This window comes from Herpailurus yagouaroundi, unplaced genomic scaffold, assembly GCF_014898765.1.
Source record: "Herpailurus yagouaroundi ecotype Mexico unplaced genomic scaffold, PumYag 139, whole genome shotgun sequence".
NCBI lineage: Eukaryota > Metazoa > Chordata > Mammalia > Carnivora > Felidae > Herpailurus > Herpailurus yagouaroundi.
The window spans coordinates 16,061,264-16,084,219 of NW_024412394.1; the positions used below are offsets into that span (position 1 = coordinate 16,061,264).

Below are 22,956 nucleotides of genomic sequence, written 5' to 3' on the forward strand. Positions count from 1 at the left end.
TCATATGCAGCACTGATTTCTCCATTTAATGCAGTATCCGTAATCATACTCATCATCATTACAAAATGTTTTACATATTCCTTTCAATTTTTTGCATCTTTCAAATCTATACATTGACTCAAAGTTACTTCTGGCTGCAATCAAGAAAGACATCTAAAGTCATCAACCTCATTTTTCACTTGGGAGTCTTGTTACCCAGGGAAGACAGAAAATCTGTTTTGGTCATGAGATCATGCATGTGGGAGATGGAGAGTCTGGTATGCCAGGTAGTGTTATAGCACAATTTGGCCGTTGTTGCAGAAAGAGACTGAGCTACAAACATCTTACTGTCCTTATCTTTCAGCCCATATCAGTACTCACCTTCCTATCTTTTGTTCTTATTTTATTAACACCAGATTTGCTCTCCCATGCTTTCATTAAGATGAGGTTTGTAGTTCTTTAAAAACCTATCATTTTTATTTTCATGTGTTTTTTTTCAATGTTTTAAGCTTACTCTGACTGCCTCTTCACAGTATCATTTGTTCAATGCTTTCTTCTCCATTCCAGATCTTACTGTTAATTGAAATCTTCTTTCGTTATATTAGAGCAAATGAATATATCCCTTTCACCAGTCTATAGTAATAATGAATGAATAACATAACTAAGTACTTAATTATATGTATTTTTCTTAAACACGTGTCATGATATTTTTATTCTTGTGGCCAATATGTCAACCACATATGACAGTTATGACTTCTTCTGATTCTTTGTTATCTCCTACCCAGTATATCCTGATAATTGTAATACAGTAGACATGGAGACACTTACTGATAATTTATTGAGGAAACAACACCATATTAGATGTGCACACAGAAACACAGTTTTGATATACATTTAGTATTTAGTAAAAAAACAATCCTCATGTTAATCTTCTAGTTTGCTGTGTCATCTAAGACAATGCAAAGAAGGATATCCTGAGATTCCAAACTCACAGCTTTGGGTTCACACATTAAACTATACTAAACGGAAGCAAATATTTTAGTTACTTAGGATTTTATTTTTCTTAATGATTTTATTGTACTGAAACTAATGCCTTTAGAAAAAAGAGACTTGTGTGTCAGGCTTATTTCTGCCCCTCCCCCCCAATTTTATCATAGTATTTACTTATCTTGGATAAGTCTTTCCACCTATCTGCATGATGGAATATAATAAACATGGCTATTGCAAATATATTTTGAATATTAAATTTTCCACGTGTGTGTCAGGAAAAACAAAGCAAAATAATTTTATTAAAATTTAGAGAATAAACTGAATAGAATTTAGATTAACATTATATAATGTTAACTCATAGAACCTAATTGTCTGCATAAAACCAAAATGAAATGCAGAATGGTGTTTCATTTCGATGGGGCAGGTGTTTGAGTACCTAGTATTCTCTAAGCATTTGGTTGGGAATTAGTCAGAAAGCTCAAAGGTAGCAAATGTAGAAAATACTTCAAATGGACTAACTTTATTGTTGTCAATAAAGTTAGTAGAAAAGGAAAGGAAGTTACGTGTAAAGTGCAAGAGATTGTCAGGAAGGTTTTGACATTTGAATATATGTATTTCCTTTGGGAATGGGAAGCTAATTTATGATGACAGAACCCCTGGTCACCAGTAAATTTTGGTGAAATCTAAAGTTCCTTCAGACCCATATTTGATATAACTAAAAGTAGAGAAGTACATATGCATGGTTGCATTTTGCTTTTTTTTTTAACTTTTGCTGGGATAGGTACTTTTTAAGCTAATCAACATTCCTGAGACCCTAATACCTTGTCAACCCACAACATCCGTGTTGACTTTTAAGATATGTTAAATTCAGAAAAGAGAAATATGGATTTATAGTGATCATTAGTAACATGAAAATATACTACTGTTGTTTTTACTTTCTTATTATTTTAAAGAATATAAATGTTTTAAATCATGAAAACACCTATAGAAGTGCATGATCTGGAAATAAAAGGTTTGCATCACAAAATTGCTTCTATCACTTCTTACTTATTTGCAAATAATGTCATTTTAGAGTCACAGCTCTGTGAGGTGAACATTATAAAAGAAAATAACACAACCTCATCGTGTTGTTGTGAAAATTGGATATGTAATATGTTATAAACTGTACAATGCCATACAAATATTATCCATGAGTGCATAGCTATGTGAGGTGACTTAAACTCATTGATAAGCACATAAAAATAAAAATGAATGACTGTTCGGAGGAAGGATGCATAGCATCTCTTTTATCTATAAATATCTCTGCACCTTTTAACATCACTGGAGAAATGAGTCTATGATGACTAATTTTCCTGATAAGAGACATATGTAAACACTAGTTGGAGGATGGATAAGGGCTATATATTTTGGACAGGTTTCTGATAATCTGGGCAAGAGTGGAGTGCTACAAATATGGTGTACGTCTATTGTGGACCCCAGCCCCATAACAAATCCTGCATACACATGGATAGAGAAATCTCTGTTGGGAACCAGTGGTTAAAAGCTCAATGGCCTCCCCACAGTTTGTTAATGTTATTTTTCCCATGCTCTGGGGCGGGGTGGGTGTTCTTCCTCCTGGGTGAAATATCTGGCATATATCTCCCCATCTCCTAGCAAATAACTTCTCTGCAGATGACTTCTCTGTTTACTTCATGATGCAAATAGCAAGGCTGAGTAGAAAGTAGGAAGGGGAGTCTCTTATGTTTTGGCTCCCTCCCTCTCTAACCATTTTTTTTCCTTCCCCTCCCCCATGGTCTTCTTGCTAAGTTTCTCAGGATCCACATAGGAGTGAAAACATATGGAATCTGTCCTTCTCTGTATGACTTATTTCACCAATTTGACAATGAATTTCATATTAAAAAAAATGAGACACAGACCTCTGGACATTGGTGTTTGAGGATGTGATGCTGACTGTAAAAAAAAAAAAAAAAAAAAAAAAGAAAGTAGGAAGGGGAAACATTTAAAAAAAAGAGAGAGAGAAAAAAAAGAAGGAGGCACCTGGGTGGCTCAGGTCATGATCTCACAGCTCAAAGGCTGGTGAGTTCAAACCCCGCATTGGGCTCTTTGCTGACAGCCACAGCCTGGAGCCTGTTTCAAATTCTGTGTTTCAAATTCCCTCTCTCTCTGCCCCTTCCCTGCTCATGCTCTGTCTCCCTCTCTCCTCAAAAATAAATAAACAAAATTTAAAAAAAAGAAGTAGGAAGAGGTATTTTGGATGATGTCTACTCTTACTGGGTCCAAGTTAAAATCAAGGTAGGAGCAAGGCCATAGTCAGAAGTTTCTAAAATATGTTTGAAACAGTATGCTCCTTCAGAATCAGATAGTACATTTCAATCCTATATGCTGTATTTATTAGCTGTGATAGATTGGGCAAAGGATCTTGATTTCCTCATAAAATTGAGGTGTTTTTAAATAGAATTTTAAAAAAATATAATGAGATAAAATATGTAAACTTCTCTTATAATGTTCAAAGATGAATAAAATTTCAAAAATCAGCTTATTCTCATACTTGTTTTTATTTTCCATTTGGATTTACATTTTAAAGTGACCCCAGATGAAACAGTGTTATTAACATACATGCCCCTGTTATTGTGTAAACACAGTCCTTTTTTTTTTAATTTTTAATTTTTTACTTTTTATTTATTTACTTTGAGAGAGAGAGAGAGAGGGAGGGAGGGGCAGAGTGAGAGGGAGAGAGAATCCCAATAAGGCTCCATGCTACCAGCAGGGAGCCTGATGAGGGGCTCCAGCTCATGAACTGTGAGATCATGATCTGAGCTGAAACCAAGAGTCAAGATGCTTAACCGACTGAGCCACCCAGGCTCCCAAAACCTCTAGTCTTCAATCTATGTTAGGTCAGGTCCACTGTGTGCCTTGTTCACCGATTTATTACAGTATGTAGTGAAATGCTTGAAACATACATACTCAATAAGTGTGTAAATAACTGACAAAATGATTGAGTGAATAGTATGATATCAGATATAGATATTTAATTGGTGTTCTATACTGAAAGACTCTCTGGACTTTATCACAATCTCTCCATCTGTTATTTCCTATGTCAACTGAGCAAATGACCTAACCCTTGTACTAATTTCTTCAACTGTAAAATGTATTTAATGTCTACTTCAGAAGGTTGTGTGGCAAATGAGATAACAGATATAGACATATTCTGTAGCCCCACAAGTAGTAGAATAAGTTTTATGGTCATTGGTATGAGTTGCTTATAAGTTTGTGTCAGGTTTCAGAGGAAACCTTTATTAATTCACTGATTTTATTTACTTTTGCTATTAAATGAAGAAAATACCTTCTCTCGTGATTCATACCACACACCTTTAAGTAGGCAGCTATTCGCACTCGGCCCCTTGCTAGATGCAGATGCAAAAAATGAATACAATAATTAAGCTCCTTGCCCCCAAAAATAAACCAGTGTTCGTTGGGAAATGATGACACAAAAATGGTACAATATCACTTGTAAAGACAATCCTAAGGAATTAATAAAAATCTTCTCCAAGCATAAAATTAAAAGCTGTAAACTGCAAAAGTATATTTTACTATTACTACCACCACAGCCATTAGGAAAACCTATGCTTTGTTAAGCGTTCATTAAATTTTAGACTCTTTACTAAATAAGGTGTGTGCATTATCTGATTTAATGCTCTACTCACTTTGGGATAGGTATGATCATTCTCATTTCACCCATAAGAACAATTGAAGTAAAGAACTTTGCACAGAGTTTCACGGGGAGTAAAAGGGGTGGGAGAGGCTTTAAAGTTAGTTATGTTGGACTCCAAACAAGTGTATGTTCAATCATTTCATGGAAGATGTGACTTTTAGTTGCACCTTGAGAAGCCAATAGCATATTTTTGAGGAATTAGGGGAAGCACTTAGAATATATGTATTCTAAACATGGATGTTGTGAGATATATGTAGAATGGTGTGACTTTTAGCATGACTGGAGTGATATGGACATGGACTTCAGAAAACGCAGGGAAGGAAAAACTGGGCACAGGTGGCAAAAGACCTCCACAGCTGATGAGTTGAATATTCTGATGAGCAGAATTCTCATGAATTCCATATTCTCTATGGAAACGTTAAGCATCATCTTCCCTTTAAGGAAGGGATTGGAGAAAATTTTGTAGCAGAGAGGCTGGGTGAGCATTGTTAGAATATTCTAAATAAGAAATAATGAGAAAGATAATTAAGTTCATGGGGTTTCAAATAAAGGGGGAGATATTTGTGAATTTGAAGCAGCCCAATGAAGTAACTTTTGGATTTGGGGCAAGAATACCAGGAAGTACAGCAGTAACAAGTGTGTTAGCCCTTAATCCTGTGCAGTTGATAATAACAATCAATGAAGCAGAAAATAAAAAGAGGAGGACAGACTTTAGCCTTTGTGGGTAAGATGAGCTCTGTTTTGGACATATTGGGATTAAAAAAAATTGGAGGTCAGCCAGATAAGTTCCATAATTATAAATAAAAAAATCTTTTGATTTGGGAAGGAGATTTGAGAAAAATGTTTGTTGATAGCAGAAGTCATTGCACTGAACAAGATAATCTCAGGGAAACATATAAAATAAGGGAAGGGATATAAGAAAAGGGATTCAGGGACACAGCAGTAGAGACCCCTGAATTTAAGAGACCATCAAGAAGCACCTGCGTGGCTCAGTTGATTCAGCGTCCAACTCTTCATTTTGGCTCAGGTCATGATCTCACAGTTCGTGAATTCAAGCCCTGAGTCAGGCTTTGGTGCCTGCTTGGGATTCTCTCTCTTTCTTTCTCCTGCTCGTTCGCTCTCTCTCTCTCTCAAAATAAATAACTAAACTTTTTTTAAAAAGGGATTTACATAAAAAAATGAGACCGCCAAATAATTGTCAAACGTTGTCAGAACAGTGAACAACTCTAGCATTAGGCAGAAGTCCACAAGACAAAGAATTAAAATACCACTTTGGGTTTGCTTTTAGGAAAACATCGATAACATTAGCAAGAAGATTTTCAGTTAACTGACATGGGTGAATGTATTGGGGAAAAAGAGTATATAAAAGGTGATAAAAGGAGATTATGAGTTGAGGCTGGTTTTCAAAAAGTTTGGTGAAGATAGGAATAAAGCAGATTAGAAAGTAGCTGACTGCGTAGCCCAGGCAGTTGAGTGACTCTTGATTTCAGCTCCATGGTTTGTGAGATCAAGCCCACATGAGGCTTGGCACTGATAGCAAGGATCTTGCTTGAGATTCTCTCTCTCTCTCTCTCTCTCTCTCTCTGCCTCTTCCCCACTCCCACTCTCTCTCTCTCTCTCTCTCTCAAAATAAATAAGTAAACATTTTTTTTAAAAAGCAAATAAAAGAAAGTAGCTTAAAGGCAAAAATCTCTCATAAAATGTGACTTTAACTGCCCAGAACCCTACCATTACTCATTGTTTTTATTGTTAGCACCCTGAAGTGAGCTACCATAGTGTATTACTTATGTTAATATCTCCTAACTCACTAAAGTGTTTCAGAGAGGTTTTTTTAAAATAAAATTTAAATCATGTTTTTCCTCAGGTGAAAGCCCACTGGATTTCTCTCATAATTTAGAAGACAGTATCCCTTCTAGTTCCTAAAAAATTCTGGGTAATCGTCCAACACGCTTCCTCCCTGACGAGCTCATCCAGGACTCTCCTCCCAACCCACTTTTCTCCAGCCACCTTCATTAGCACTCCCCCAAAACTCGTGGGTGCCCCCATGATGCTTCTTGGCCTCTGTCATTTTTTTTTTACTTAAATGTCATCTTCTCAATAAGAGCCTCCTGAAAAATCCTATTTCAAATTTCATTTTTTGGGGTCCCTGAACTCTGATTTATCATCTTCTAGCATAAAATGCTTATTTATTATGTTTGCTGCTTGTATTTGTCTCCACTTCTGGAATATGAGCTCCACAAAGATAGGAAATAGTGCCTGTTTGTTTGTTGATGTGTCCTAATCATATTATATTATGGCTATACATAGTAGGTTCTCAAAGAATATTCATTGAATCGGTAAATAAATGAGAGAGGGGGGCATGGAATGCAGTGTCTAATGTATTGTCAGTGTTATGAATTGACATTGCTTTTCTGGGGGGCACATCCCATGTCTTACTCATTTTGAACTCTATCAGTTTGAATAATTACTTAAAACTCAGTTTGTTATTGGTAACTATTAGTTTCTTACAACAGGAGCTGTAGGGGTGCCTTGGTGGCCTAGTCAGTTAAGCATTTGGCTCTTGATTTCCACTCAAATCATGATCTTACAGTTCCTGGGATTAAGCCCCATGTCAGGCTCTGTGCTGACAGCACAAAGCCTGCTTGGGATCCTCTCTCTCCCTCACTCTCTGCCCTTTCTCCACCCATTCTCTCTCTCTCTCTCTCTCTTTCTCTCTCTCTCTCAAAATAAATGAATAAACTTTTTTTTAAAAAAGGCAAGAGCTGTAATTTTATTTTATCTTCAAATCCAAAACCCATAATATCATACCTGGGAAGAAGCAAGCCATTATTAGTCAAGTGTCTGAATAAATAAATTACTATTTGGAATTGCATTTCATTCTTGCCCAAGGATATGAAGGTGAAATAAATCCTGAAATGGGGTGGGTATGAATGCATGGTATCTTCCTCTCTAATCCTGTGCTGGGATTTCAGAGTGATAGACCTCATTCCAACAGAATGCTCTTAACTGATTCAGGTGTGTATTGAGCTATGACTACAACAAAAATACCTAACACCTGTTGGTGCCTCCTTCATCAGGGCCACTGCTAATCCAGACTCAAAGAAAACTAAAAGTGAAGGGAAATACACTCTGGACCAAAGGACAGAAAAAATGTAAAACTTCCAGCTCTAGATCTAACCACAGTTGATCCACAAACAACTCAATACTTAGAAACATTGACCTTCTGTCGCCCGCATGAGTTGGAAATCCACATATAACTTCTGACTCCCCCCAAATTTAACTATGTATAGCCTACGGTTGACTAGAAGCCTTATGGAGAATATAAATAGTCAATTAATATATATTATGTAGGTTATATGTTTTATGTGGTGCATTCTTACAATAAAGTAAGCTAGAGAAAATGCTATTGAAAAAATTATGAAAAAGAGAAAATACTTTTGTAATACTATATTTTATTTATCTAAAAAAATCCACATAGAAGTGGATCCATGTACTCCAAACCCCTGTTGTTCAATGGTCAACTGCAGTTTAATTTAAGATTATCTATCTGTATTGTCAATTAACCCAATGAAAATTAAAATGCATGAGCAAGAAAGTTTCCAGAAATCTTCCCATGTGTAAATATTTACCTTTTATTCTTTATTTTTTTTTGTTGTTAACAAACTCTGAGGTCAGTATGAATAATTAGTGACATATCTTTCTTTTTAAGGGAGTTGGATGCAGAACTTTGTCAAAAGGGCTTCTGCAATGTTTAGTCAATATCATGCACAACAAACAGTTAAAAGATTTCTGTAGGTAAAAATATTAATTACCTAATTGATGCCCATAGGTTTACATTTCTCCTTCAAGTTTGTCACATTCGTTCCTTGGGCTGAAAAGAGTCTGGTGGCTTGAATGTACACTGGACCACAGGAAAGACCAGCTCAGAAATATAGATGGTTTTGTTTTTCTTTGTCAAGCACTGAAGGATAGAGGGTCTACCAGTATAGACTAGTTCATATGCGGAGATGTCTTGGGTGTCTTCCAGGAAACTTCTTATCGCCTGCCACTTCTTGATGGCCAATAAAAACTCAATTCTTATTTGTTCCATATTAATAGTATACTAAGCTTCTCGATTCTACATTACAGATCTTAATATAATGATTGTGTCTGGTTAGGTAAGATGTAACTTGAGCTTTCATTTTAAGAATTTAATTTTACTAATCTTCTCAACATATATTCATTATTCAAAAGTTGGGCTATGTTTTTTACGGGCCACTAATATATCATCTCTAGTGCATATGTAATAACATGAAAATTTCAAATAGTTTTCATAAGACACAGAAAATGTGCTACCTGGAAATAGTACTGATTTTGGTTGTTGTTTCCACTTTTAATTTTGAAATTTCTGTGAGAATGAGTATGTAATGGTAAGATGGTTCTAATCTGGAGTGATTTTGCCTCCAGAAGGGATATTGACAATGTAGGTAGACATTTTTGTCACAATTAGGGGAAAGAGAGCTATTGGTATCTGGTGGGTAAAGGCTAGGGATACTAAGAAACATCCTATTGCTAAAGATACAATGAAGAGGAGATCTGGACAACAAAGAATTGTCTGGATCAAAATAACAATAGTTCTCAGGTTGAAAACCCTGTTCAAATAAATACTGTGAAGATGGCGGCGTAGGAGGATGCTGGGCTCACCATGCGTCCTGCTGATCACTTAGATTCCACCTACACCTGCCTAAATAACCCAGAAAACCACCAGAGGATTAGCAGAACAGAGTCGCCAGAGCCAAGCGCAGACGAGAGGCCCACGGAAGAGGGTAGGAAGGGCGGCGAGGCGGTGCGCGCTCCACGGACTGGCAGGAGGGAGCCCGGGTGGAGGGGCGGCTCGCCGGCCAAGCAGAGCCCCCGAGTCTGGCTTGCAAAAAGCGGAGGGGCCTGACGGACTGTGTTCCGACAGCAAGCGCGACTTAGCGGCTGGGAGGTCATAAGATAACAGCTCTGCTCGGAAAGCGGGAAGGCTGGAGGACAAAGGGAAGGAGAGCTGCTGAGCCCCTGGACGACAGAGCTCAGTTTGGTGGGGAACAAAGGCACTCACCAGCGCCATCTCCCCCGCCCATCCCCCAGCCAAAATCCCAAAGAGAACCAGTTCCTGCCAGGGAACTTGCTGGCTCCGCGAAAACACCCAACTCTGTGCTTCTGCGGAGCCAAACCTCCGGCAGCGGATCTGACTCCCTCCTGCTGCCACAGGGCCCCTCCTGAAGTGGATCACCTAAGGAGAAGCAAGCTAAGCCTGCCCCTCCTGCCCCTGTGCACCTTGCCTACCCACCCCAGCTAAGACACCAGATTCCCAGCATCACAAGCCTGGCAGTGTGCAAGTAGCCCAGACAGGCCACCCCACCCCACAGTGAATCCTGCCCCTAGGAGAGGGGAAGAGAAGGCAAGCACCAGTCTGACTGTGGCCCCAGCGGTGGGCTGGGGGCAGACATCAGGTCTGACTGCGGCTCCGCCCACCAACTCCAGTTATACATCACAGCACAGGGGAAGTGCCCTGCAGGTCCTCACCACGCCAGGGACTATCCAAAATGACCAAGCGGAAGAACTCCCCTCAGAAGAATCTCCAGGAAATAACAACAGCTAATGAGCTGATCAAAAAGGATTTAAATAATATAACAGAAAGTGAATTTAGAATAATAGTCATAAAATTAATCACTGGGCTTGAAAACAGTATAGCTGACAGCAGAGAATCTCTTGCTACAGAGATCAAGGGACTAAGGAACAGTCACGAGGAGCTGAAAAACGCTTTAAACGAAATGCATAACAAAATGGAAACCACCACGGCTTGGATTGAAGAGGCAGAGGAGAGAATAGGTGAACTAGAAGATAAAGTTATGGAAAAAGAGGAAGCTGAGAAAAAGAGAGATAAAAAAATCCAGGAGTATGAGGGGAAAATTAGAGAACTAAGTGATACACTAAAAAGAAATAATAGACGCATAATTGGTATCCCAGAGGAGGAAGAGAGAGGGAAAGGTGCTGAAGGGGTACTTGAAGAAATCATAGCTGAGAACTTCCCTGAAGTGGGGAAGGAAAAAGGCATTGAAATCCAAGAGGCACAGAGAACTCCCTTCAGACGTAACTTGAATCGATCTTCTGCACGACATATCATAGTGAAACTGGCAAAATACAAGGACAAAGAGAAAATTCTGAAAGCAGCAAGGGGTAAACGTGCCCTCACATATAAAGGGAGACCTATAAGACTCGTGACTGATCTCTCTTTTGAAACTTGGCAGGCCAGAAAGAATTGGCACGAGATTTTCAGTGTGCTAGACAGAAAAAATATGCAGCCGAGAATCCTTTATCCAGCAAGTCTGTCATTTAGAATCGAAGGAGAGATAAAGGTCTTCCCAAACAAACAAAAACTGAAGGAATTTGTCACCACTAAACCAGCCCTCCAAGAGATCCTAAGGGGGACCCTGTGAGACAAAGTACCAGAGACATCACTACAAGCATAAAACATACAGACATCACAATGACTAAACCCATATCTTTCTATGATAACACTGAATGTAAATGGATTAAATGCGCCAACCAAAAGACATAGGGTATCAGAATGGATAAAAAAACAAGACCCATCTATTTGTTGTCTACAAGAGACTCATTTTAGACCTGAGGACACCTTTAGATTGAGAGTGAGGGGATGGAGAACTATTTATCATGCTACTGGAAGCCAAAAGAAAGCTGGAGTAGCCACACTTATATCAGACAAACTAGACTTTAAATTAAAGGCTGTAACAAGAGATGAAGAAGGACATTATATGATAGTGACACGGTCTATCCATCAGGAAGAGCTAACAACTATAAATGTCTATGCGCCGAATACCGGAGCGCCCAAATATATAAAACAATTACTCATAAACACAAACAACCTTATTGATAAGAAGGTGGTAATTGCAGGGGACTTTAACACCCCACTTACAGAAATGGATAGATCATCGAGACACACGGTCAATAAAGAAACAAGGGCCCTGAATGAGACATTGGATCAGATGGACTTGACAGATATATTTAGAACTCTGCATCCCAAAGCAACAGAATAGACTTTCTTCTCGAGTGCACATGGAACATTCTCCAAGATAGATCATATACTGGGTCACAAAACAGCCCTTCATAAGTTTACAAGAATTGAAATCATACCATGCATACTTTCAGACCACAATGCTATGAAGCTTGAAATCAACCACAGAAAAAAGTCTGGAAAACCTCCAAAAGCATGGAGGTTAAAGAACACCCTACTAACGAATGAGTGGGTCAACCAGGCAATTAGAGAAGAAATCAAATAAATACTGTTAAAATACCTTTGAAGATATTTATACTACAAAGGAACACACTTGAGAAGACAAAGTGTATTTCAAGTTATTAAAATATGTGAAAGATAATGCATGTGAGACTCCAACATATGCTTAGTAATTGCTTCATAATAGGAAGTCATATTTTTATTAAAATAAAACATGAAAAAGTGAACAGTCCCTTATGATGGAAGTAAATCCAAAAACTTTATCTAAATAGAGGAAAATTATTTCTCTGTTCATGTTACCATAATAGATAATGCATCTCAAATCTGCATTTAGAAGATGTAATGTGATGCCATAATAAAAACATCAATAGGGGCTCCTGGGTGGTTTGGTTGGTTAAGCATTCACTCTTGATTTCCGCTCAGGTCAAGTTCTCCCAGTTCATGAGACTGAGCCCCGCATTGGCCTCAGTGCTGGCAGTGTGGAGCCTGCTTGGGATTCTCCCTCTCCTTCCCTTCTGCCCCTCTCCACTTGTGCTCTCTCTCTCTCTAAAAATACATGAATAAGCATTAATAAAAAATATCAGTAGAGGTGACAGATGGCAACTATACTCGTGGCAAGCATTTTGTAATATATAGAATTATCGAATCACTATATTGTACACCTGAAACTAATATAATACTGTATGTCAACTATACTTCAACAAGAAAGAAAGAAAGAAAGAAAGAAGAAAGAAAGGAGGGAGGGAGGGAGGGAGGAAGGAAGGAAGGAAGGAGGAAAATATCCAGATAGAATGACCTGTAATTCTTTAACTTCTCATCTCCTTCTGCGTCCAAGTCTTGCTTACATATATCCACTCAATAAATTTCATTTTACTTAGTTAAATTACAAAAATATATTCAGCTTTATTTTTGGTGAAGGCAAGCTTCTGTTTTATTACTGTGTTATGCTATCAATGGTGTGTTTAAAAATAGTTCTGAATTAATACCAATAACTAAGTTGCAGCCCTAAACTCATAAAAGAAGTGGAATGTGCATTTTCTAATAGCAACCATCTGATACAGACTTATTGGTGCGAGTGTTGTGGGAGAGATAATGTGGCCCTTGAGAGGAAGTAGCAAGAGGAACTCTGACAGAGTAAAGCTCACGACTGCAGATCACTCTCCTCCTTTTTTTTGTTTTGTGTCTCCTCAGACACAATTATCTGAGGACTGCGGAGCCCAAATGAGTAGTTAGCCATAGTTTCTGCCTTTCTTTGTCAAAATACTTAATTACATAAAGGCTCTTCTCCTTCAAGGAATTCTTCCCTTCCATTTTTACTCCCTCTTTTATTTCCTGATACACATTTTTTCTCCACTAAATACGTAAGAAGGACAGAAATTGGAGCTGATTATGATTTCCTCTGCTTTTCTGTTCTTATACTGATCTTCTCTTACTTCAGCTCTTTCTCTCATGAGCAGGATCTGCATTCTCAATTCCTACTCTCACAAGCCCTGTGGATTTGTATCCATTCATGGGATAATCTATAGAGCAGTGTTTAATGATGAAAATGCAGCACATTTCCATTGGAGGCTTCCATTTCAGGAATATGCTTCTCCCATTTCTCTGACCTAGGGTTTCTCACAACAGTACTTATGTCAACCCACACAAAGCACTTAGAATTTTTGGTAGTTCTTGGGGAATTCCCATAAAATAAATTCTGCTTACTTCTGGTACCAAGAGATCAAGAGAAAATGCCCCCAGGTACATGTGTGACATAGAACCACTTGGGAGTGGCTCAATGTTAAATTTTATTTAATTCTTTGAGATACACAAGCCTTGAAGTATACTCTGGGAAGACTTAGTAACACTGGTCCTCTCTTCTTGGAGCGTGTATCTCTTTCTTGTCTTCTGTCAGCTTTACTTCTGCAAGCAGCAATGGGTTGCAGGTCGCATGCAGTAAGCAATCCTAATTTCATTTTCCTGGCACTCAAGTTTACATCGGCCATAACCCTTTCTGCACTCTCTCCTCAAATCCAAGCTACCATAGTGGGGATATTTCTTTCTGGCTGTAAGAAGGAAAGAATGACTGAAATTAGTAACTTAGCTATGACACACCCATATTTTAAAAGGAGAAGGTCCAAGAAGTAGAAGATTATTGTGTAGGTCAAAAGAAAATGTCCCCCTTCTAATTTATGACAGGGAAAATCTTACTGAAGAAAGTTTAAGCTCATGTACTGTCCCTTGATGCAAGTAAATCCTGAAAATTAGAAAGTGCCGTGGACCTAAGTTAGGTGTGCCAGCTTGCTTCCTTACAAGTGACTGGACAGTAAGTAACTCAAGGATAGTTCCCCAAATCAACAGCCCAAGAAGTGCTCATTATTTATCTTCTCTCAGGTTTGGGCTCTACAGTTATCCAATTGCCTTTGACTTCCCCCTTTTCTGCTTTCAAAAATATTATTTTGACACAACGTTGTGCTTTTTGAGTTCTGCAAGCGACTTCTACTGTAGATTTATTTTACTTTTCTAAAATCTTGAGAGACAGGTAATCGTAAGCAATTCGTCCGAATTCCTACAATTCCTCCGGGTCTCTTGGGATTTACATCCCCAAAGAAATTATTTAACTTAGACACGTGTCTGATGACAGCACTGATTTAAAAAATGGGAATGACTAGAGGTAAGGTCATTGTTAGCCATGACATGATTTTTAATATTACCAGTGCTCTGAACTACATGTTTTATCGTATGATTTAGAAATTGATTTTCACTTAAAGTTTATATTTAAAATAGTTGGAGATACTTGGGGAATTGGGAGATATTGGTCTGATAGGTTGTAAGATTCTTTCCAAGCCAAATATATTTTAAGTTTATATTTCACTATATGTGCTGGCCCATTTGTTTTCATAAACCGTATGTTTTGGTGCATTTTTCGTAGACACGTCATTTTACTCATGTGGTGAGATTAAAGGGAACTGGTGTGGGAGAATTCTGAATATTGCAGATGGCTGACTGAAGGCCAGATTCAAATATTTTTGTAAACTCGTGGTATGAAAACAAACTTTGCCACTAGTTTCAACCATAATTAGGTCTAGTGTTCCAATCAGTCCCCTTAAAGGCCAGGCCTTTCTACCTAGACATGCTGTCTGCATTTCCAACAGTTGGTGGTAAGTAGTGATATTTCTCAGTGAATATATGGACTCAGAGCTACATATTCTATATTGTTGGTATACAGAGCTGATATAAAACCTAGCTATTCTATTAAAATTAGCTCTCTTCTCACTATAACTGATGTAATGCAGAATATGACACAATTTACAGTAGAATAGTTACATTGCAAAGATTGAATGCTAACTTCTAAATGTCGTTATTTATTCTATAGTTTCTGAGAAGTTACTATTATCAAATGCATGTATGATTTGCCAGTGACAGAAACCTGAATTGTATTCGACAAGAGGACTGTCACACTTGTTGGTGTTGATCAATATTCCACCTTAAACTGACCTCACCCCTTCTCTTATTCATTCTTTGTCTTATTTCACCTTTCTAAAAATATTGTCTCCTTTCTTGTCAATTTCAGCTCAAAATATAAGTATTCCCCAGGCCTGTGTGTTTGGGTCACTGACATTCACCTTTGCAAGCCTCCAGTCACTCATTCAACTATTAGGTACACCCCTTGTTAAACGCTAAGCCAATCCCTAGTGCAGGCTTTCTCCCCCTAAACACTATTGACCTTTTGAGTTGGACAATTCTTTGCTGTGGGATGCTATACTGTTCACTGAAGAATGTTTAGCAGCATCCTTGGCCTCTGCCCACTAGATGCCAATAATACCTGTTGTGACAACTGAAAACGTCTCCAGACATTGCCTAATGTCTCCTTGGGGTCAAAGTTGCCTCTAATTGAAAACGCTGTTTTCAGTGATTAAAATTACTGTCTTGTGATGCTGTGATAAGCCAAACATAACTGTCTCCACCCTCAGATACATTGTTTGCATACTGTCTTCTCTCTGATATGTCTGTGGATCACTTTCAGGAAAGTAAGCTCTTTTTTCAGGACTCTCACAAAGCATTTCGTATGTATCATTCATACTGCATCTATTAACATGTTAACATGCTAGGGAGTTTCATTAAATAGTATATAAAGTTTTATTTAATATATAAGCTAGAAATGGACAAGGCATTTCCTAAATATTTTTCAACCCATAATTTATTTTTATTTTCACTCACCTGCTGTTTTATCCTTTAGGCTACCATTAACTTCCTTGGAAATGGGAGGAGGGGAAGCATGACAATTCTTGCCGCACAAAGCTATACTATCCCATTCAAAGTATATGTCAGATTTAAAGAAAAGGGATATTGGCAATAACATATTTTTTTTTTCAGTTTGTCAGGTAAAGTCAAACAATACCTGGGAGTGAAACAATACTTTATTTCTAGACATTTGGTGCATTTATAACCTCTATAAATGAAGAGGAAAGCTAAATGACTTCAACAGACATTTCACTGCATAGACAATGGCTTTTATCTGGACATCTCTTCATCTATAACAGTCAGAGTGAGAAAAGAATGAAAATTTTCTGTCTCAATTTTGAGTAAGGATTTTTACACTTTGCAGGTGAGATATAAGAACTACTGAAGAACTCTAAAAGAGTCACACATATGACAATTCAGTTTGTGTAGTTTAATTCAACCCCCACATGTTGGTGAGCTATAAGTTGAAAGACAGCATTGTTATTGTTTTATTATTTTCTACATGTCTAGATTTTCTATCACACTTCCTTAAATTTGTACGGAAAAATATGTATCCTGACATAATTCTTTTACTTTGAATTTTTTGTTGTTGTTGCTGGTAAGGGTAGTTTTCTAAAAGTTTGGTACATGTGTGATTAATAAGGTCAATGACTTTACTTTGAAAATATAAGAAAAATATGCAAAAAGTTAATAACAGTGATGCACTGATGGTGTAATCTATGCTACTGTTTCCCCACTGTATCCCCAACTGGTGTTTTTTTTTTCTCTTTTTTTTTTTTCTTTGAGAAAGACAGAGAGAGGGAGAGAGAGAGAATGAGAATGTGCACGTGCACGTGTGCGTACACACAAGTAGGGGAGGGGCAGGGGGAGAGGAAGAGACAATCTTAAGCAGGCTCCATGCCCAGCACAGAGCTGGATGCGGGGCTTGAGCTCAAGACCATGAGATCATGACCTGAGCCAAAATAAGGAGATGAAGACAACTAACTGAGCCACCCAGGCGCCCCTCCCCAACTGGTTTTGAATCTTTAAGTCTACAGGACACATGACTTTTCAGTTTGTTGATAAATGTACAAATGACTTTAATTATTGGTAGGAGCACCTGATATTGCTGTTAGGAAGAAAAATAAGTTCCTAAGACATAAAAATGCTTGACATCGCAGTCTAATCATGCTAGCTATTTTGAAATTAAAAGAAGAAAAAGATTTATCACATGTTAAAAGCTATATGAATCTGCATAGAATTTCTTTTTCGCACTTTCTAGTGCTGGCAAAGAAAATCCAGAGATCATTTTCTAATAAGTTTTGAATGGAAATAAAGGAAGTTATTCTCTTAGTTAAATGAACAATTAACTGTATTTCTTTGTTACTTCATTGATGCTTGGCCCCTATTTAGAATTTTATCTACTTGCAACCTCTAAATGATAATGTATCAGTTTATTAAGTATATACATTTTTAGATTGTCATGATGGACTTTACAGTATTCACAATGAAAGAATAAGTTAATTTATTCTCTTAGGCCTCTGTTATGATTTCTGTTGGGCCATAAGAAATCATCCAGGTACCAAGAAAGGGATATTTTTCCTAAGAGTGAGTGACTTTGAGCCTAATTTTAATGCCAGTTAGGTAGACTTGAGCTACGTCTTAAGGTCTTTAAATAGAAAGTTTGAGATTCAATGATCTCTTCTTTCCCAAAATGTATTATTCTATTTCTGTAAAATTCATACTTACACATTAACTCAGGAGGAGAGAATCTTGTTACATACCTGATGTGAGGAAGTAGCCTTTGAGGGTGGAAAAAAAATCTCATGAAAAATATAGCTCGTGTATTTGTATTACATTCAACATTCATGTGATCTGTAGCACTCAAAGACAGAGGGCAGAGACCAGAAATATATAAAGAAAAGCTAACAACAGACATGATTTGCCTGTATGACAAGAACAGAATAGTAAGAAAGGCTTCTGATAATTGGAAGTAGTATACTGGCATAGATTAAAAAGAAGGAAAAGGTAAATCAATCTTTGTCTAGCACTGAATCATCTATCCCATACCAGTTGATTATGCTAATGAACAATTTTTCCAGTAAGAATTGTTTCAGTAACAAATTGTTTCAGAATGAAGCTGAATAGACTAAGGTATTGATTTAATCTTTTAAAACTTTTTATTTTGAAATCAATTTAGATTTACAGAAGAGTTGCAAGGATAATAGAGGTGAAATTCCCATTATGGTAAACATCTCACTCAACCATGCTACATTATCAAAACTAAGAAATGAGCATTGGTATAATACTATCAACTAAACTGCAAATTTTATTCACATATTACTAATTTCCCTACGATTGTCTTTTTTTTTTTCCTATTCTCGGGTTCAGTCCAGAGTACCACATTGCATTTAGGATAAAAATTTTTAAACCCTATGTTGTTACCATATTTTTAATAAGCAACAACTTGTGCTTCTGCAAATTAATTACCGTAAATAAGCCCATAAATATTTACATGTTACCTGGTAAAATCGTGACCCAAAAGAGCAGCATAAAGAAAAAGAGATGAATCTTCATGGTGGAGTTTCTTAGGAAAAAAAAAATATATGTCAACAGATCTTTTTCAAGTCAAGTGTTTCCAAATAAGAAAACAGAGAATGCTTTTATTTATAGATTCTCCAGGGAAGTGGTTTTAACTACTGAGGCTTATCAATAGCAAGAACATTTGTATGCTTGGTTGGATTGTGCCATGTTCAAAGAACATGGTCACAAGAATTATTACTAAATTTTTCTCATAAAAGTAAAACTTGCTTGTGTTACCTTAAACAGACTCTCATGAAAACATAACTTTAAGAGACTTGTAAAGGAAATGTGTTTGGATTGCTAAAAACATCAGAGTGGAAATGTTATAGTAATACATTCCTCTATTATATGTTATATATTATGATAAATATTCTAGTATTTTTATTATTAAATTACTGAATGTCAAAACTATAGGATTTTATAGCTATAAGCTTCCATTGAAATCACTTTTGTTTGCAGATGAGAACCAGGGAGATTAAATGATTTATTTTTATTCATATAATGTGTAATTATTTTTTTTATTTTGAGTTTTTATTTAAATTCTAGTTAGTTAAAATATATGGTAAAATTGGTTTCAGATGTAGAATTTAGTGATTCATCACTTATATATATAATGTGTAATTTTTTAAATGTGACATGATCAAGAAATTCTGGGTTTACTAAGTATGGGAAATACTCTATATAACGGGTTTTAAAGTATGATTTATGAATGTTTTATAATAAATCATTTGATTTTACAATTCTAATGTCTAATGTCTTTAATTCTGTGATGGAACCAGAAGTATATTCTGATCCAATCTGCATATTGCCCTCATCTATTATTTCATATACAGGAGGAAAAGCTGGAAGTTTTACACAATACCCAGAATCTGATGCTGTAAACACAGAACACTAATTGATCCTCTCCTACCAGAGTCAAGGGATTTTCTAGGACAATGGTTCTTAAACATTAACTACATCACAATCCCCTAGAGGGCTTGTTAAAAACAAATTGCTAGGCCCCACCTCCAGCATTTCTGATTTAGTAGGTCTAGAATGGAGCCTAACAATTGCATTTCTAACAAGATCACGGAACGCTAAGACTGCTGGAAGGGGCCACGTGTTACTCAGAGAAACCAGATTCATTCATTCTATTAAACATCAGAAAAATGAATCCCAGGGTCATAGGATCTATGTCACAGATGAGTAAAGAATGTGGGGACTGCTTAGGGATAATCAAATCCTCTTGTGTTACAGGTGACAAATGTGAAATCAAAAGAGATTAACTTACTTGCCTGACATTCGTTATCCTTTACCCCAAAATATTTCAAATGATAAAGTACAAATCAAATGTAAGGAACTTGACTTAGCTATGCTTTCTTTTTGGAAAAGAAAAAAAAAGAAAAGAAAAACCCTGAAAATTCAGCCTCAGCTGATAGGAGAAAGACCACTTCAATGTATCACCATGCAACATTTAGTCAACAAATGGTTATGGAGTACTACCATTTGCCAAGATGGAATTTGCTATAAGCTGATGGCATCTAAGAAGAAAAACCAGAGTTTAAATATTAATGTGGAGGATGACATCAACCGAAGTGGTGGGATGAGAACCTCTGAGAACCTGCCCCTCAGGAAAAGCAATGAAAAAGCTCCCGAAAACTGTCAGAGTTAACCTTTTCAGAACTGTGAAAATTAACAAAAGGCTAGGAACAACTCAGAGTGCTAATTCAAGAAAAATGGCTTGATATGTTTATTTATTCTTTTTAAATTAAAATTTTAATCCCCTTCTTAAAATGTTTTAAGTTTATGTTGAAATATTGGTTATAATTTTCATGTGTTGTGACAATACTTTTCTAATTGTGTATTAGGATAATAAACTCATGTTTATGTATTTTTCTTGGTTGGATTTGGATCATATGTGATTATGTGATTATACATTTTGATCCAAAAGTAGGTAGTTTGGCTTAGTTTTTTCAGTTCCACAAAGCCTTTGCACTGAAATGCTAAGTATTGCCATAGCCACTCTGAGTAAGATACATTAATATATGTGATTAATTTGCATTTACTGTTATGAGGACACAATGAAGTGTGGCTTGTCAGAAATTATTGCTGTTTATACATGCCTCTCATTTGTATGTATGTGATAATATGTATTATAAATATTTCTTAAATATTTTACAATACAGCATATGACAAGAGGATAAAACTTTTAAAGTATTTACCTAAACTAGTGGAGAGCTAGTCCATGTGTGCAAGAAATATGTGCCTCTACAGAATTAAATGTGCTAAGATTTTAGTAGACGAAATACCAGTACGAGGAAAAGAAGGGAGTCAGGAAAGGTTAGATCATTAGACTGGGATGCAAGGCTGATCCTGAGTGACATAGATTAAAAAAAAAAAATTTGGTTGGATGCATCCTTAGGCTCCAGTGCAAACTACAAAAGGAGTGGCAAAACCATAGAGGACTACGCCCACAGAATCAGCAATCTGAGGAAACTGGTGTCTCTTAGGAAAGTATCTACTCTAGTAACCTTGCTACAACCAATCATTGGCTGGAAGCAGCCACTGAAGAGTATTGCCTCAGCACAAATGCAGAGGTTTATCTCAAAGCCTAGCAGCTGGGGCCCTTGATAAATCACAGTCACATTTCATGGCTATTTATGTCATGTAAACTTATTTCTTTACCTAGGTTTGAGGAGCACCTTCTCCATGATCCCTTTGGATCCTTCCTCTTAAAGGCAAACCTAGAAGATATTTATGGATTTATACTATTATTGATCTCTGGGTCTCAACTGGTGCTTATTCATTCCCTCCTCTACTGTCTGTTCTGATACCCTTCACCCTTAGCTATCACATCAGCAGGTTTTGTGGCTTTTCTGGAGATGTGATCTCACCCTTTTTCCTTATGAGTTTGAGCCCTTGATGATAATGGCTTTTTCAATAGATTGTTGCTGCACATATCTATTCACAATTACAATGGAGCAAGGCAATACCACAAGCGTTCTGCACATTCCATACTCTTCAATTTCCTTGCATTTGTTCTGGATCAATAATGGGGGCATCTGCTTTTGCAATGTAAAGGATCTGAAATCACTTGAATCTAGAATCTTTCATTTGTTAACTTCAAAGGTTTCTGAAGAGACCATGAGAGGGTAGGTCTACTGAAAGACTGTTTTTAAGTAATACTTCCTCCAAATTTTTGGCCTGCCTGGGGTTCACCATGATCTACTTATAGCCACTAACTCCATGGCAGATGAAATTGGTTCTTGGAACTACACTACCATAGCATCAACTCTTTGCGTGTATGACATCATCGAAGGAGGACTGCAATGAAAATTCACCATGTCCCTTCTGACAAACAGTTCTTTCGGCATTGCTCAAGCTTTAATATTAAATTTTATGACTTTATTCATTACAAAGATACAAGAGCAGATGTTCTCACCTTTGAATGATGCTAGGAATGATCCTGTTCTAACTTCATACACCTCTTTGTTTCATTCTGTCAGCCATTGTTTGTTATAGTATACTTACATAATAGCATAGAAAATGTCACAGATCCAGTGTGGTAAGAAATATTTTCCTGTTCATTAAAGATAATTTTACCCTGATCATTAAGTCTTTTGCAACTCACACCCATAGCCATATTGCTACAGTTTTTTTTTTTTTTCTAGTTCTGGCAACTAGAAAATAGGAATAGGTGAAATTTGTAATCCAGCCATGGCATGTGAAGTATCCTGAGCCATGAGGATTTAGATCAGGGGTCAGGAAATGGCTTTCAGGCCAAATTTGCCTATTGACTGTTTTCATAAATAAAGTGTTTTTGGAGCACAGCCACACCCATTTGTTTTCATGTTGTCTATGCTGCATCTGTCTTTCGCATAGTAGATTGCAGCAGACATAGCTGATGTCTTCCTTGAATACTTTTTAAAAAGTGATTATTAAAAAAAGTGATTATTCCCTCCTTTGACAGCAATAGTATGTGTTTGTTTATTGTTTATAAGCAACAAAAATTTATTTCTCACAGTTCTGGAGGTTGGGAAGTACAAAATCAAGATGCTGGCAGACTTGGTGTGTGGAAAGGGTTTGCCTCCAATGTCATAGATGGCCATCATCCGGCTGTGTGCTCACATGGCAGAAGCATAGAGGGACCTCTGCTGGGCCCCTTTTATAAGGGCACATTTCCCATCATAAATGGTTCCCTTGTTTGACCTAATCACCACCCAAAGACTCT

The 22,956-nt window shown here is 37.0% G+C and overlaps 2 protein-coding genes across 2 annotated transcripts; both read right to left on the reverse strand.

Annotated features, from left to right (window-relative positions):
- On the reverse strand, positions 1 to 6,727 carry LOC121029250 (beta-defensin 110-like). Its single transcript, XM_040473126.1, has 2 exons — positions 6,628 to 6,727; positions 1 to 134 (listed from the first exon to the last, which is right to left on the reverse strand). Exons 1-2 carry the CDS (start codon positions 6,725 to 6,727, stop codon positions 1 to 3), a joined length of 234 nt encoding a protein of 77 aa, XP_040329060.1.
- A 7,005-nt stretch (positions 6,728 to 13,732) lies between these two features.
- On the reverse strand, positions 13,733 to 18,740 carry LOC121029114 (beta-defensin 110-like). Its single transcript, XM_040473087.1, has 2 exons — positions 18,686 to 18,740; positions 13,733 to 14,005 (listed from the first exon to the last, which is right to left on the reverse strand). The coding sequence occupies exons 1-2, from the start codon at positions 18,738 to 18,740 to the stop codon at positions 13,857 to 13,859; spliced, it is 204 nt and encodes a 67-aa protein (XP_040329021.1). The 3' UTR covers positions 13,733 to 13,856.
- Between the last annotated feature and the right edge of the window lie 4,216 nt (positions 18,741 to 22,956).